This window comes from Pan troglodytes, chromosome 13 (assembly GCF_028858775.2).
Source record: "Pan troglodytes isolate AG18354 chromosome 13, NHGRI_mPanTro3-v2.0_pri, whole genome shotgun sequence".
In the NCBI taxonomy this organism is placed as follows: domain Eukaryota; kingdom Metazoa; phylum Chordata; class Mammalia; order Primates; family Hominidae; genus Pan; species Pan troglodytes.
Genome location: NC_072411.2, coordinates 120,749,784 through 120,766,485, shown reverse-complemented (window position 1 = coordinate 120,766,485; position 16,702 = coordinate 120,749,784). Strand labels below are relative to the sequence as shown.

The 16,702-nt window shown below is 40.6% G+C and overlaps 1 protein-coding gene across 27 annotated transcripts in view; it reads left to right on the top strand.

Moving 5' to 3' along the window:
* The window catches only part of USP37 (ubiquitin specific peptidase 37), a 118,791-nt gene that overhangs the window by 61,333 nt on the left and 40,756 nt on the right, over positions 1-16,702 (top strand). For all 27 annotated transcript variants that reach the window (XR_010149881.1, XM_054679349.1, XM_054679350.1 and 24 more), the window contains 3 exons: positions 9,529-9,660; positions 9,829-9,952; positions 11,755-11,945. Coding sequence is in view for 26 of the 27 variants with exons in the window: in XM_054679349.1 (XP_054535324.1) it covers positions 9,529-9,660; positions 9,829-9,952; positions 11,755-11,945 (447 nt within the window). In the remaining variant the exon portion in view is untranslated. The remainder of the gene's footprint in view (positions 1-9,528; positions 9,661-9,828; positions 9,953-11,754; positions 11,946-16,702) is intronic.

Here is a 16,702-nt window from a genome sequence, read left to right as displayed (position 1 = left end):
CTCCATCATTCTCATCCATTAAAGAAACTATACTTTGCTAAACTAAGTGCTTCACTTAAGCCCTATTCACAAAATGAATAGGAATGTAAAAAAGCAGGCCACTTCCATTAAAAAATGACTATAAGAAAAAAACAGAAGCATGAATCAAAATATTTCAGCCAGTGAAAATTCTGCCCCCTAGAACAAACCATGAAGTAAACTGTTTACAGTGGGTAGATGCTAAATAGAATTAAGGCCAGGCACTGTGGCTCACACCTGTAATCCCAGCACTTTGAGGGGCCGAGGCAGGCGGATAACTTGAGGTCAAGAGTTCGAGACTAGCCTGGCCAACATGGTGAAACCCTGTCTGTACTAAAAATACAAAAATTAGTTGGGCATGGTGGCACATGCTTGTATTCCCAGCTACTTGGGAGGCAGAGGAGGGAGTATCACTTGAACCAGGGAGGCAGAGTACAGTGAGCCGAGATTGCACCACTGTACTCCAGCCTGGACAACTGTGAGACTCCATCTCAAAAAAACAAATAAAATAAATAAATAAATAAATATAATTAAATACCTTGAAAGAAGCACTTGAAAATATGATAAAAGTAGCATGAATAAAAATCCAGGCGCCGCTCACACCTGTAAACCTAGCACTTTGGGAGGCCAAGGCAGGCGGATCACTTGAGGTCAGGAGTTCAAAACCAACCTGGCCAACATGATGAACCCTGTCTCTACTAAAAATACAAAAAAATTAGCTGGATGTGGTGGCGGGTGCCTGTAATCCCAGCTATTCGGGAGGCTGAGGCAGGAGAATTGCTTGAACCCAAGAGGCAGAGGTTGCAGTGAGCTGAGATTGCGCCACTGCACTCCAGCCTGGGCGACAGAGCAAAACTCCGTCTCAAAAAGAAAAAAAAAATTCAAACTGAGAATGACAATGGACAAGCAAGAATAAATGAAATGACAAATGCTTGAACTCAGAAAAGATGGAGAAGAAAAGATATATTGAAAATGAAGTTTTAAATTAAAGATACTCAAGTGAAAATAATTTCAAATGGAAATGGGCTTTAAAAAGGAAAGCCAGGGAAAAAAAGATGAAAAAAAAAAAAAAAGAAGTATAAAAAGCCAGAAAGGGCCGGGCGTGGTGGCTCACCCCTGTAATCCCAGCACTTTGGGAGGTACATGGATCGCCTGAGGTCAGGAGTTCGAGACCAACCTGACCAGTATGGTGAAACCCCATCTCTACTAAAAATACAAAAATTAGCCAGGCATGGTGGCATGTGCCCGTAATCCCAGCTACTCAGGAGGCTGAAGCAGGAGAATTTCTTGAACCCAGGAGGCGGAGGTTGCAGTGAGCTGAGATCGCACCACTGCACTCCAGCCTGAGTGACAGAGTGACACTCCATCTCAAAAAAAAAAAAAAAAAAAAAGCCAGAAAGAAAGTAGTTGAACTAGAAAAAAGGCAAAGAATACACCCATATTACATATAATTAGTGTCCCGGAAGAAGAAGATTAAAGCATTGAGACAGAAGTAGTGTTAAAAACTATAATCCCGCTGGGCATGGTGACTCATGCCTGTTATACCAGCACTTTGGGAGGCAGAGGTGGGTAGATCTCTTGAGCCCAGGAATTCGAGACCAATCTGGACAGCATAGCGAAACCCCATCTCTACAAATAGTACAAAAATTAGCTGGGCTTGGTGGCGTGCACCTCTGGTCCCAGATACTCAGGGGACTGAGGCAGGAGGCTTGCTTGAGTCCAGGAGGTCAAGGCTGCAGTGAGCCATGATAGTCCACTTCACTCCAGCCTGGGTGACAGAGAGCAAGACTTTGTCTCAAAAAAACCAACAAAACAGCTATAATCCAAGAAGACTTCACTGAAATAAAAGTCTCGAATCTGTATATTGAAAGAGCTTTCCAGCTCTTTCAATCTGGAAAATTGACCTAGAATAATCAAGACATATCTTAGTACAACTATTAGACTTTAAAGACAAGGAAAAATCCTCAGTTCCTGAATCAAAAAGATGAAATAACTTACAAGGGCAACAGAAATAGTCTGGCATCAGACTTCTCAAAATCATCATGCAAAGCAGGATAACACTAACATCATTTTCAAGAAACTCAATGAAAGGAGGTGTGAAACAAAGATTTCATGCCAAGCCAAGATGTCAAATATGCAAGCTAGAGAAAAAAGGTTTGGAGTATAAGAACTTGGAATACTATACACACATTTGCTCTTCCTGAGGACTCTACAGAAAATGAGCTTCATGCGTCCAAGAGTAACTGGAGAAACATTGACAAAAACGTAAATGATGAACATTTCATATATTCAGTTATAGAACTAAGACAAACAATGGTGAGAATACATATAAAAGAATGGTATATAAACATTATGTCAGCTGGGCATGATGGCTAACACCTGTAATCCCAGCACTTTGGGAGTCTGAGGCAGGCAGATCACTTGAGCTCAGGAGTTCGAGACCAGCCTGGGAAACACAGAAAAACCACATCTCTACAAAAAATACAAAAAAAATTTAGCTAAGTGTGGTTGTGCACACCTGTAGTTCCATCTGCTTGGGAGGCTGAGGTGGGAGGATTGCTTGAGCCTGGGAGGTCGAGGCCACGGTGAACCGTGGTCACACCACTGCACTCTAGTTTGAGTGACAAAATGAGACACTATTTCCCCCCCAATTTTTTTTTCTGATAAAGTAGTAAGATTGCAACTAAAAGAAAATGGGTGAAGAGAGAGAAGGAAGAAAGTAGAATAATGTAGTTGACTGTTTCATAAAGTAATAGGTGTGAGTCAAAGGATACCATTTAAAATGAATAGGCTGAGTGTAATGGCTCACGCCTGTAATCCCAACACTTCAGGAGGCCAAGTTGGAGGGATCACTTGAGCTTGAGAGTTCAAGACCAGCCTGGACAACATAGTAAGACCCTGTCTCTACAAAAATAAAAAAATAAATAAAATGAGCAGGCTAGGCCAGGCACAGTGGCCCACATCTGTAATCCTAGTGCTTTGGGAGGCCGAAATGGGAGGATCACTTGAGGCTAGGAATTCAAGACCAGCCTGGGCCACATAGCAAGACCCTCTGTCTACAAATAATAAAATAAAATAAAAAATTAGCCCAACATGGTGGTACACGTCTTTAATCCCAGCTACCGGGGAGACTGAGGCTGGAGGATTGCTTGAGCCCAGAAGTTTAAAGTTTCAGTGAGCTATGATCGTGCCACTGCGCTCCAGCCTAAGTGGCAGAGAAAGACCTTGTCTCTAACATAAAATAATAAAATGGACAGGCTAGATGATTTTAAAAATTTATGATAAAGGGGTTAACAGCAATATAAAAAGTCTAAAACTGTCTCATAAAGCAAAACTGAACTCTGTGCTGCATACTAGAAATATACGTAGAACAGTAATTCAAAAAGTATTATAATAAAGGGAGGGAGAGATTATTTAATGGAAACAATAAGAAATCAGAGGCTGCAGTCCTGATACCCAGTAAAGTAGAACTTAGGTCAGAAATTTGTATATTAGGCCAGAAACCTGTATATTTTTCCTTCCAGTTCTGTCAGTTTTTACTTTATGTATTTTATAGCTTTGTTTTTGGCACATACACATTTAGGATTATATTAATTAAATCTTAATGAATCGACCTCCCTATTGTTATGAAATGCCCCTTTTTATCCCTGATAATATTTTTCTGAAGTCTGCTGTGTCTTATATTAATAGTGACTCCACATTTTTATGATTAGATCATCCAGTCTAAATTGATGGTTGAAGTATTTAGACCATTAACATTTTTCACAATTATGGATAAGGCTGAGTTTAAGTCTACCATCTTGCTAATTGTCTTCTATTTGTTCCATCTGTCCTTGGTTACTTTTTTCTCTTTTCTTTCTTTCCTTTGTGTTCATTTTATCTCCATTATTGCCTCCCACCCCACATCATTTATACTGTTATCATACATTTTACTGCTTTTTCTTTTTCTTTTTCTTTTTTGAGATGGAGTTTTGCTCTCGTTGCCCAGGCTGGAGTGCAATGGTGCGATCTCGGCTCACTGCAGCCTCCGCCTCCCGGGTTCAAGCAATTCTCCTGCCTCAGCCTCCAGAGTAGCTGGGATTATAGGCATGTGCTACCACGCCCTGCTGATTTTATATTTTTAGTAGAGACGAGGGTTCTCCATATTGGTCAGGCTGGTCTCGAACTCCCGACCTCAGGTGATCTGCGCGCCTCGGCCTCCAAAGTGCTGGGATTACAGGCGTGAGCCACCGCGCCCAGCCCATTTTACTTCTATGTATGTTATACATCCCACAATACGTAGTTAGGATTTTTTTACAGCCTTAAAAATTCACGTACCGTGTAGTTACCTATTTAAAGTGTATTATTTGGTGTTATTGTTTTAAACAGTCCAGTGTATTTAAAGAAATTAAAAGATGAGACAGAAATGTATTTTGTATTTTCCCACATGATTTCCTGTTTTAAGTGCTCTTCTTTTGTGTAGATCTGAGTTTCTGTCTGGTATCATTTTTCCTTCTGCATGAAGAATGTCGCTTTAACATTTCTTACAGTGCATGTCTCTTGGCAGCAAGTATTCTCAGATTTTGTTTGTCAGAAAAAGGATTTTGCTTTTAATTTTAAAAGATATTTCCATTGGATCTAGAAATCTAGCTTATATAGAACTCTAACGTGATAATGTGTTTCTTTCAGTATTTTAAAGATATCTTTTCTTTGTCTTCTTTTTTGTATAATTTCTGACTAGAAGCCTACGGTCTTAATCTTGTTTTAGTCTTAACTTTACAATTATGTACCTTGTTTCCCTAGTTCTTGCATATTCAAAATTTTTTCTCTAGCTTGGATATTTGAAAAATAGTTTGGCTGGATGTAAAATCCTTGGGTCATGCTTTCTTTCCTTGGGTTTCTTATAATGCTACTTTACTGTTACCTTGCTTTGTATTTGCTTTTCAGAAATAAGATGCCAGTCTAATTCTTCTGCCCTTGTAAGTGATTTAATCTTCCTCCTTGAAGGCACTGAGACAGTTTTTCTCTGACTGCTTTTCAAGATTTTCTCTTCGTTGCTAATTTTTAGCAGTTTTATTTTGATGGGCTTCATTTTGATTTGTGTTTATCTCACTTGGGATTTGTTGAGCTTCTTGGATCTGTGGGTTTCTAGTTTTTATCAGATTTTGAACGTTTTTATATATTGATTTTTTCAGATTTTTTTTCTGACTCTTCTCTCTGGATTCCAGTTATATTTGATACAAATATAATTGTATTTGATATCGTCCCACAGGTTTAGTGGGAATCTATTCTGTTGCTGTCTTTTCAAGTTCAGATATTTCCTTCTACAGTGTCTAATATGCTATTAATCACGTCAAGTGAAATTTTCATTTTAAATATTGTGATTTTCATCTCTAGAAGTTTAATTTGGGTCTTTAAAAAATCTTTCACTTCTCTCATTATGTTTATGATTTCCTTTCCATTCTTGATCGTGTAGAGCATATTTTAAGTAGTTGTTTCAATATTCTTGTCTGCAGTAGTTTTGATTGTTTTGAGTCTCCTGTTTAAGTTCTTCTTTTTCATTTCTGTTTTTTTTTTCTTCTTTCTCAGCTGTGTGATCTGCTTAAGTTCTTTTTGAATATAGAGTATCCTTTACTCTAAGGCTAATTTGCTTCCTTTCCTAAAGCATAGTTCCTTTGGAGTCTCAGTTAACACTCTGTGAATTCATCTAGGTCTCTCTACTCTGACTGGTATAAATTCGAACTGGTGGAATTTTAGTCCCTGTGTGAGTTCTGGGAGTTGTTTGGCCAGTAGCTCCATAGTAAACATTCTTTTCCTTGAAGTTGTTCTTGATTAGTGTCAAGAAGACTGAGTTTCACTCTGCATACACAGGTTGGTATTCAGCCAAATATTCAAGCAGACTGCTGTGCAGATTTCTGGAGCTTTTCCTTTGCTCAGTTCCTTCCTCTCAAGTACTCTGTCCCAGAAATCTCAGCAACCTCAGCTTTTCGAACTCATTTCTCTCAGCTCAACTTGGTAAGATTTCTGGGCTCTGTTTGGGTGCTCCCTGAATTGCAGTTCACAAATTGCCTCCAGACAGAAAATCTGGGTAATAGTAGGGCTCACATCATTTATTTTCCTTCTCTTATGGATCACTGTTTTGTGCTGCCTATTGTCTAGTATCTGAAAATAGCTGTTTTCTCTATTTTGTCCAGTTTTCTCATTGTTTATAGTAGGAAGGTAATTCCAGACTCTCAAACTTCCTCATAGGCAGAAGCAGAAGCAGTAGTTCTCTCAGGTACTCAAAATTGACATCACCCCTGGGCAACACAGGAATATCATGTATTCCTGGATGTGATGCCCTTAGAAGGATACAGTATCCACCAGACATGTGGCTCACACCTATAATCTCAACACTTTGGGAGGTCAAGGCAGGCAGATTGCTTGAGCCCAGGAGTTCAAAACCAGCCTGGGTAACATGACAAAATTCTGTCTCTACAAAAAAATACAAAATTAGCCTGACATGGTGGTGCGCATTTGTAACCCCAGCTACTCAGGAAGCTGAGGTGGGAGGATCATCTGAGTCCGGGGGGGTCGAGGTTGCAGGGAGCCAAGATTGTGCCACTGTGCTCCAGCCTGGGCAACAGAATGAGACCCTCTCAAAAAAAAAAAAAAAAAAGATTGGATGTGAGGGCGATCTAACTGTGACATCTGTTACCCCGTTGTTCACCAGGGTTGATTTGGCTGATCTGACTGGCTAGGCGGGTATCCCCTTCCTCCCTCACCACTCCATGTGTATCTGTCGCAAACCTGCGTGCTCAGTCAAAGAGGATGACCATCCCCAATAGAGGAGGACTGGTCTTCAGTCAAGGGTATACGAGTAGCTGCACTCCCCTGCTAGAAACTCCAAACAAGCTCTCAAAAAAAAAAAAAAAGGCATGACATGGTATCACTGTTTGTTCATGTGCTCTTCCAGTTTAGGCTGAATCTCATCATGAGGAGATAGCAAACCCAGTATGAGGGATGTTCTATTAAAAATAAGGCTAGGTCAGGTGAAGTGCCTCACACCTGTAATCCCAGCACTCTGGGAGGCTGAGGCAGGTGAATCACTTGAGGTCAGGAGTTCGAGAGCAGCCTGGCCAACATGGGGAAACGCCGTCTCTATTAAAAATACAGGCTGGGCACGGTGGCTCATGCCTGTAATCCCAACACTTTGGGAGGCAAAGGCGGGCAGATCAGGAGTTCAAGACAAACCTGATCAACATGATGAAACCTCTACTAAAAATACAAAAAAATTAGCCAGGCCTGGTGGTGCACACCTGTAATCCCAGCTACTCAGGAGGCTCAGGCAGGAGAATTGCTTGAACCTGGGAGATGGAAGTTGCTGTAAGCTGAGATCACACCACTGCACTCCAGCCTGGGCAACAGAGCAAGACTCCGTCTCAAAATAAATAAATAAATAAATACAAACATTAGCTGCGTATGGTGGCACACGCCTGTCACCCTAGTTATTTGGGAGGCTGAGGCATGAGACTTGCTTGAACCCGGGAGGCAGAGGTTGTAGTGAACTGAGATCACGCCACTACACTCCAGCCTGGGCAACAGAGCAAGACTCTGTCTAAAAAAAGAAAAAACGAAAAAAACAAGCTGGGTGCAGTGGCTCACGCCTGTAATCCCAACACTTTGGGAGGCCAAGGAAGGAGGATTGCTTGAGCCCTGGAGTTCAATACAGCCTAGGCAACATAGTGAGATCCGTCTCTACAAAAATTAAAAAATTACCCAGGCATAGTGGCACACATTGTAGTGGGGAAGCTGAGGTGGGAGGATTGCTCGAGCCCGGGAGGTTGAGGCTGCAGTACGTTGTCATCACACCACTGCACTCCAGCCAGGACAACAGAGCAAGACCCTGTCTCAAAAACAAAAATAAAACAACCCAGGGTAGGGAGAACTGTATTCTTCAAAAATGTCAGTGTCATGTAAGAGAAAGCTGAGGACTTACTCCAGATTAAAGAAAACTAAAGAGACATGAAAACAGCATGTGATCCTGGACTGAATCTTGTACCTAAGTGAGGGAAGAAAAGCTATAAAGAACCTTCTTGGATCTGTTGACAAAATTGAATTAAGAAACGTATATTAGATAGAATATTGTATCAGTGTTACATTTACTGATGCTGATAATTGTACTCTGATTATTTATAAGAATAGTCTTATGAAATATACACTAAAGTATTTAGAACTAAAGGGGTTTAATAAATGCAACTTACTCTGAAATGGTTTCAGAAAAATACATAGAGAGAGGGATATTAAGTGATGAAGTGCATATTACAGAAGTATAACAGTTGGTGAATCCAGGTAAAGATTTTTGCATCTCTTCTGGAAGTCTAAATTTATTTCTAAATTAAAAGGTTTTTTTTTTGTTGTTTTTTGTTTTTTTAAAAAACATAGTCTTGCTCTGTTGCCCAGGCTTGAGTGCAGTGGCGTGATCTCAGCTTACTGCAACCTCCGCCTCCCGGGTTCAAGCAATTCTCTTGCTTCAGCCTCCCAAGTAGCTGGGACTACAGGCGCATGCCTCCACGCCTGGCTAATTTTTTGTATTTTTAGTAGAGACAGGGTTTCACCGTGTTAGCCAGGATGGTTTCCACCTCCTGACCTTGTGATCCACCCGCCTTGGCCTCCCAAAGTGCTGGGATTATAGGCATGAGCCACTGCACCCGGCATAAAAAGTTTTAAAAATATATTTGTACTTAGGAAAAAGATTTGGCAGTACCTAAACACATATATTCTATGACCCAGTAATTCCTTTTCTGAGCATTCATTTTCAGAGAAATGAATAAGTTATATTTAAATGAAAAAATAAATTATAAGTAAGAATGAAAAGCACTTTAGGTAAGCCCCCAGTCATGTTTAGCATTAATTTTGAAAATGTATACTTTTCCATTAGATCAAACTAAGTTATTATTTATTTATTTATTTTATTTATTTTGAGACAGAGTCTCACTCTGTTGCTGAGGCTGGAGTGCAATGGCACAATCTTGGCTCACTGCAACCTCTGCCTCCTGGGTTCAAGTGATTCTCCTGCCTCAGCCTGCAAGTAGCTGAGATTACAGGCGCATACCACCATGCCTGGCTAATTTTTGTGTTTTTAGTAGAGACAGTGTTCCACTATATTGGCCAGGCTGGTCTCAAACTACTGACCTCAAGTGATCTGCCTGCCTCGGCCTCCCAAAGTGCTTGGATTACAGGCATGAGCCACTGCGCCTGGCCTATTATTATAATGTCATAATGCAGTAGTTCTCAAAGTAGAGTCCCCAGACCAGCAGCATCAACGTGATCTAGTAACTTGTTAGAAATGGACATTTTTGTGCCTTCTTTTTTTGGACACATTTGTGTCCAAACCTACTGAATCAGAAACCTTGGGGTTAGGGTCCAGTAATATGTAGTTTAACAAGCCCTCCAGGTGATTCTGAAACATAAAGTGGAGAACTCCTACTATACTGAACATACTTTAGGAATTCCTGTTGCCTTCTAAAGCACTATTTCTTTAATTTTCAGCTTCTCCAATTTGGGAAATACCTGCTATATGAATGCTATTCTACAATCTCTATTTTCACTCCAGTCATTTGCAAATGACTTGCTTAAACAAGGTATCCCATGGAAGAAAATTCCACTCAATGCACTTATCAGGTAATCATTATGTACTGTACTTATTGAGTAACCTTTTACTTCATTGATTATAGAATAATGGAATTTTAGACACTCAAAAATTTTCTGTGCCATTATTAGTAATTATTCTTTAAAATATCACGCCATGTCATGTAAAACGTGCTAACTTTGTGTTTTTTGTTTTACCAGACGCTTTGCACACTTGCTTGTTAAAAAAGATATCTGTAATTCAGAGACCAAAAAGGATTTACTCAAGAAGGTTAAAAATGCCATTTCAGCTACAGCAGAGAGATTCTCTGGTTATATGCAGAATGTGAGTATTAATTGTTTTAAAACGTTTCAGAGGCCTGACACGGTGGCTCACGTCTGTAATTCCAGCACTTTGGGAGGCCTAGGTGGGCAGGTCGCCTGAGGTCACTGAGGTCAGGAGTTTGAGACCAGCCTGGCCAACATGGCGAAACCCTGTGTCTACTAAAAATACAAAAATTAGCCAGGCGTGGTGGCATGCGCCTGTAATCCCAGCTTCTCGGGAGCCTGAGGCAGGAGAATTGCTTGAACCCGGGAGGCAGAGGTTGTAGTGAGCCAAGATCATACCACTGCACTATAGCCTGGGTGACAGAGCAAGACTCCATCTCAAAAAATAAATAAATAAATATTTATAAAAATAAATAAAATAGGCCAGGTGCGGTGCCTCACGCCTGTAATCCCAGCACTTTGGGAGGCCACGGTGGGTGGATCATGAGGTCAGGAGTTTGAGACCAGCCTGGCCAACATGGTGAAACCCTGTCTCTACTAAAGATTAAAAAACATTAGCCGGGCATGGTGGCACATGCCTGTAATCCCAGCTACTCGGGAAGCTGAGGCCGGAGAATCTCTTGAACCTGGGAGGCCGAGGTTGCAGTGAGCTGAGATCGCACCATTGCACTCCAACCTGGGCTACAGGGCAAGACTCTGTCTCAAAAAAATAAAAATTAAAATTAAATAAATAACATGTAAGAAATCATGGAAATTGACATGATTTTAGTGTGTTTCTTGATTTTTATTTTAAAACGAGATTTGTGTATGTGTGTTCATTATAGATTGAAAAACCTGAGGAGAGGCTGGGTGCGGTAGCTCATGCCTGTAATCCCAGCACTTTGAGAGGCCGAGGCGGGTGGATCATCTGAGGTCAGGAGTTCCAGACCAGCCTGACTGATGAGGTGAAACCCCATCTCTACTAAAAATACAAAAAAATTAGCCAGGCGTGATGTCGCATGTCTGTAATCCCAGCTACTTGGGAGGCTGATGCAGGATAATCGGTTGAACCCTGGAGGCAGAGGTTGCAGTGAGCCGAGATTGTGCCATTGTACTCCAGCCTGTGTGACAAGAGCGAAAATCCATCTCAAAGAAAGAAAGAAAGAAAAACCTAAGGAGCTGTAGTAAGATTAAATGTGACTCTTCTGTGTATTGTACCATATTTTAATATATAGATTTGATTTACCAGTGCAAGGACCTGGGCTGTGTTACCTGCGAAAATTACCTCTTTTAACATAGTGAGGAGTTATTCATTGATTCATGTCAGTGCAACTGATATAATTATTAAGAATATATAATCTGTCATTTGTTTTTATTCACAAAATATGCAGCTCCCCAAATTCTTATAAGAATAAACCTGACATTGTTCACATATGTCATTGACTTTCAAGGGTTTTCACTGTATAAATTATAATGTTAATAAGCTATTATTTTTGTTTTGTTTTGTTTTTTGTTGTTGGTTTTTTTTCCTTTTCTTTTGAGATGGAATCTTGCTCTGTCACCCAAACTGGAATATAATGGTGCGATCTTGGCTCACTGTAACCTCTGCCTCCCAGGTTCAAGAAATTTTTCTGCCTCAGCCTCCCAAGTAGCTGGGATTACAGGGACTGCCACCACACCTGGCTAATTTTTGTATTTTTAATAAAGATGGCATTTCACCATGTTGGCCGGGCTGGTCTCGAACTCCTGACCTCAAGTGATCCGCCTGCCTCAGCCTTCCAGAGTGCTGGAATTACAGGTATGAGGCACAACACCCAGCCTCAGTAAGCTATTGTGACAAGAAATGTTTTTATCTGATTAAGGATATTGTTGTCTTATTAGGATGCTCATGAATTTTTAAGTCAGTGTTTGGACCAGCTGAAAGAAGATATGGAAAAATTAAATAAAACTTGGAAGACTGAACCTGTTTCTGGAGAAGAAAATTCACCAGATATTTCAGCTACCAGAGCATACACTTGCCCTGTTATTACTAATTTGGAGTTTGAGGTTCAGCACTCCATCATTTGTAAAGCGTAAGTAGTGTCTAAGAAATGATTTCCCTTTTTACTTCTTTATGGCAAGTGATTAAAATTCTTCTATGACATACCAAATGCCATGAATTCTTTTCTGTTTTTAAGACAGGGTCTCACACAGTCGCCTAGGCTCTTGGGTGCAGTGGCACAACCCCAGCTTATTGCAGCCTGGATCTCCTGGGATCAAGTGATCCTCCTACCTCAGCCTCCCGAGTAATGAATTTTTATCTCATCTTCCTTTCTACGTCATAGGGGAAATATAAACCAACAGATTATATCAAACCTTTTTTTCAGAGTCTTTATCTTTCTATAGAAATGCTTGGGCTGGGCACAGTGGCTCATGCCTGTAATCCCAACAATTTGGGAGGATGAGGTGGGCAGATGGTTTGAGCCCAGGAGTTCAAGACCAGCCTGGGCAACACGGGGAAACCCCATCTCTACAAAATATATAAAAATTAGGCAGGCGTGGTGATGCACACCTATAATCCCAGCTACTTGGAAGGCTGAAGTGGGAGGATTGCTTGAACACTGCACGTTGAGGCTGCAGTAAGCCATGATGATGCCACTGCACTCCAGCTTGGGCAACAAAGCAAGACCCTATCTCAAAAAACAAAACGAAACAAAAACGCGTGGCGGAGTGAGAAATTTAAATACTTTATTATACACTTTAGTATTGCCTAACACTTAATTTTAATCTATAGTTTTATTTTTTTCATTCTACATCTTTTCCATTGTAGAATATCGATTTGTTTGGGAATACTTGTTTTTCTTTGTCACTGAAAAAAAAACACACCTTATTACTTGCTTTTTTGGTTGAACCCCAAATTATTTTTACTAAAAATATTTTCTTTTACAAAATAGATCCGAATTTGAATTATTTTTACCTTTTGCAATGTTTTTCAACCATATTTACAGTAATTATCCAGACTTTCTACATTAAATTAATTTCCATACTTATCAGGACTTCTATAGCCTGCACATCACTTTAAAATATTTTACTTTGACTAATCTTCCAGTCATCTATAGTACATCTCTGAATAGATTTTTTTCAGATAAAATGTAATTCTTCACAGTCTCTATATAAGAGAGAATTATTTCTATGACTTTCACACATGACTTAATGCAGAATTATTGACTCACACATAGTCTTTACCCATCAGTGTATTAAGTATACCACCCTATCATATCCTGTTACTCTGTGCCACTCATAAGAAACCTGACTTTGTGGGAATTTTTTTCTTTTTCTTCCTGAAAATCTGTGGTATTCTTTATTTTTGAAATTCACAGTTTCACTAGTTTACATCTAGTTATTAACACTTTTTGTTACTTTTGCCTTAATATGGTAGAGACTTTTCATCTGAAGCTTTGGGATTTTCTCCAGCTCCAGAAAACTATTCTCTAAATACTGCTTCTTTTCCATTCTGGAATTTTCTTCAGAAATATTCAAAATCCATATTGGTTCTCCAATTTTCTGTCCTCCATATCTATTTTTCTCAGGCTGCTCAAAATGATAGTGTTCACTGACATCTTTTCCAGCTATAACATTCTAGCATTTTTAACCAGAATTTTAATAAAGACAGTTTTGCATCAGTAGTCTGTGACACTGCTTGCTTTCATTCAGGACTTCATCAGTCTTTTCCCCCTGGTGGATAAATGGTTGTCTAAAGAAAATATCCGGATCTTGCAAGTATGGTTCAGCTTATAAAAGCTGGAGAGTCCAACAGCAGTTAATAATATAATAGCCATTTATCTCTTCCTTCTAATGCACCTTCCAGACAAAATTTGTGCAAGTCAAAGTGAGAGGCAAAGTCTTCAGTTATTATTTCATTGAATTGTGGGCATACCATTCAAATTTTTTTTTTATAGGAAAATTTAAGTTGCCTCAGTTGAAAATGACCACAGGCAGTCCACCAGCTCTGTCAGTCAGGTCTGGGGAGCTGGACAGTGGGATCATTCAGGCAACCCAGAAGAAAGCAGGCCATATCAGGCTGGGCATGGTGGCTCCTGCCTGTAATCCCAGCCCTTTGGGAGGTCAAGGTGGGTGGATCACCTGAGGTCAAGAGTTCGAGACCAGCCTGGCCAACATGGCGAAACCCCATCTTCATTAAAAATACGAAAATTAGCCAGGCGTGGTGGTGCACACCTGTAGTCCCAGCTACTAGGGAGGCTGAGGCAGGACAATTGCTTTAACCTGGGAGGAGGTGGTTGTAGTAAGCTGAGATTATGCCATTGCACTCTAGCCTGGGTGACAGAGCAAGACTCCATCTCAAAAAAAGAAAGAAAGAAGGCCATATCAGAGTAGTAGCTTCTACACTGTGCCAGTGGTGTTAGGCACTCTAATTGTACAGCACCCAGATGTTGGATATGCAGTTGAGGTATGTGCATCAATGCAATAAGTGGCATGGGTCATGGGATATAGGCACACCAGGTGGCTAGACCGGGCAGGTTGTGCCAGCTGGGTGGGGATAGGGTTCTGTTGCTTCATTAGTAATTTTATTTAGGACAGTTCTCTAACACAAAGTAGTTTCTGGCTGAAGGAAGATTCCACACACATTACCCTTTGGATTGTAATTTTGTGTGTTTATCCTCTGCCCCATCTTGCTATAGGTTTGTTTGGCCAGTTTGGCAAATGTACTTTTTTTAAAAAAAACCATTACAGTTTAAACTGACTGCTTTTTAATTAATATAAGGCAATTCAGTGTATTAATAATATATTCTTGAATATGAGGGAAAAAAATTTTTTTTTTTTAAGACAGAGTCTTGCTCTGTCACCCAGGCTGGAGTGCAGTGGTGCAGTCATAGCTTACTATAGCCTGCTAACTCCTGAACTTAAGCAATCCTTCCCACCTCAGCATCTAGAGTAGCCAGGACTACGAGCACATGCCACCACACCCAGCTAATTTTTAAATTTTTTCTAGAGACGGGCTCTCACTATGTTGCCCAGGCTAGTCTTGAACTGGCCTCAAGCAACCCTCCCACCTTGGCCTCCCAAATTGCTGGAGTTTACAGGCGTAAGCCACTGTTCCCAGCTTTGTATTTCTTTTTCTCAAACCTGACATCTCATATGTCTGCAAGTCCTTTCAGCTCTACCTTGGAAATACATCCAGAATGTGACCTCTTTTTACCACTTTCATTGCCACTACCCTACACCAAGCCACTATCATCTCTTGTTTGAATTGTTGCAGCATCTTTTAAATTAGTTACCATGTTTCTGCAGTCTGTTTTAAACACATAAGCCAAAGCAATCAATTTAAAATGGAAGTTAGTTCATGTCAGCCTTCTGCTTATAAAATTTAAAAGCCTGTGACTTGTATAACCTCATGTAATCTGCCTCTCAGCACTCCTACCCCCATCTCTCTTAACTCTCTGTCTTCATCTTCTGTCACACTTTTCCCTTGCTCATTCTATTTTAACGAAATGAGCTTCCTTGCTTTTGTTCAAAAACACCAGGATCATAGTGCCTTAGAGTCTTTGCACTTACCATTTCCTCTATTTTGAATTCTCTTTCCCAAAATTCTCTTATTTTTATTTCTATTTAATTGCTGATTTATTTCTGAGACAGGGTGTTGCTTTGTCACCCAGGCTAGAGTGCAGTGGCTTAATCACAGCTCACTGCAGCCTCAACTTCCCTGGCTCAAGCAATCCTTCCGCCGCAGTCTCCCGAATAGCTGGGACTACAGGTGCACACCACCATGCCTGGCTAATTTTTTTGATTTTTTGTAGAGATTGGGTTTTCCAATGTTGCCTAGGCTGGTCTGACACTTGTGGGCTCAAGCCAGCTTCCCACTTCAGCCTCCCAAAATGCTGGGATTACAGGCACTAGCCCCCACACCTGGCCCCCATATTCTCATTTAGATAGTGCCCTCACTTTTCCAGATCTTTACATAAAGGCCATTTGTTCAGTGATGTGTTTTCTTGCCATGCTATCAGATACTCTGCTCTGATCTTTCATTTCTCTCTTCCCTACTATGTATTTCCTCTTTACATATATCACTATCTAACATACTGTATGTTTTACTAGTGTCGATTTCATTGTCTCTCCCAGTATAATGATGGCTTCATGAGAGGAGGTATTTTTGCCTTGGTTTATTCACTGCTATCACCCCAGTGCCTAGAACATTTTCTGGCATGTAGGAGGCCCTATTAGGTTTTCAGTGCTGTGTAAGAAATTGCTTCAAACGTATTAGCTTAAAACAACACCCATTTATTCATCCCAGCTCTGTAGGTCAGAAAACTAAGCACGGTATGGCTAAGTTCTCAGCTCAGAGTATCATAAGGCTGAAATAAAGGTATTACTGCCTGTGCTCTCATCTGGAGCCCAGGTTCCTCTTCTATCTCATTAAGGTCGTGGGTAGAATTCAGATCCTATGGTTATAGGACTGAGATCCTCATTTTCTTGCTAGCTGTCCACTGGAACCACTCATTTCCTAAAGGCTGCCTATAGATCCTTGCCACATGGCCCCCTCATGAGCACTTCACAACAGTGCTGTTTGCTTTTTTCCAGGCTAGTAGGAAGTATACATCTTGCTGACTTCAGACTTCTCTTTCTATCCTCTAGACCCAGATTTAAAGGGCTCATATGGGCGGAGCATGGTGGCTCATGCCTGTAATCCCAGCACTTTGGGAGGCTGAGGCAAGAGGATCACTTGAATCTAGGTGTTTGAGACCAGCCCTGACAACATAGTGATACCCTCTTCTCTACAAAAAGTTTAAAAATAGCCAGACATGGTGGTGCACACCTGTAGTCCCAGCTATTT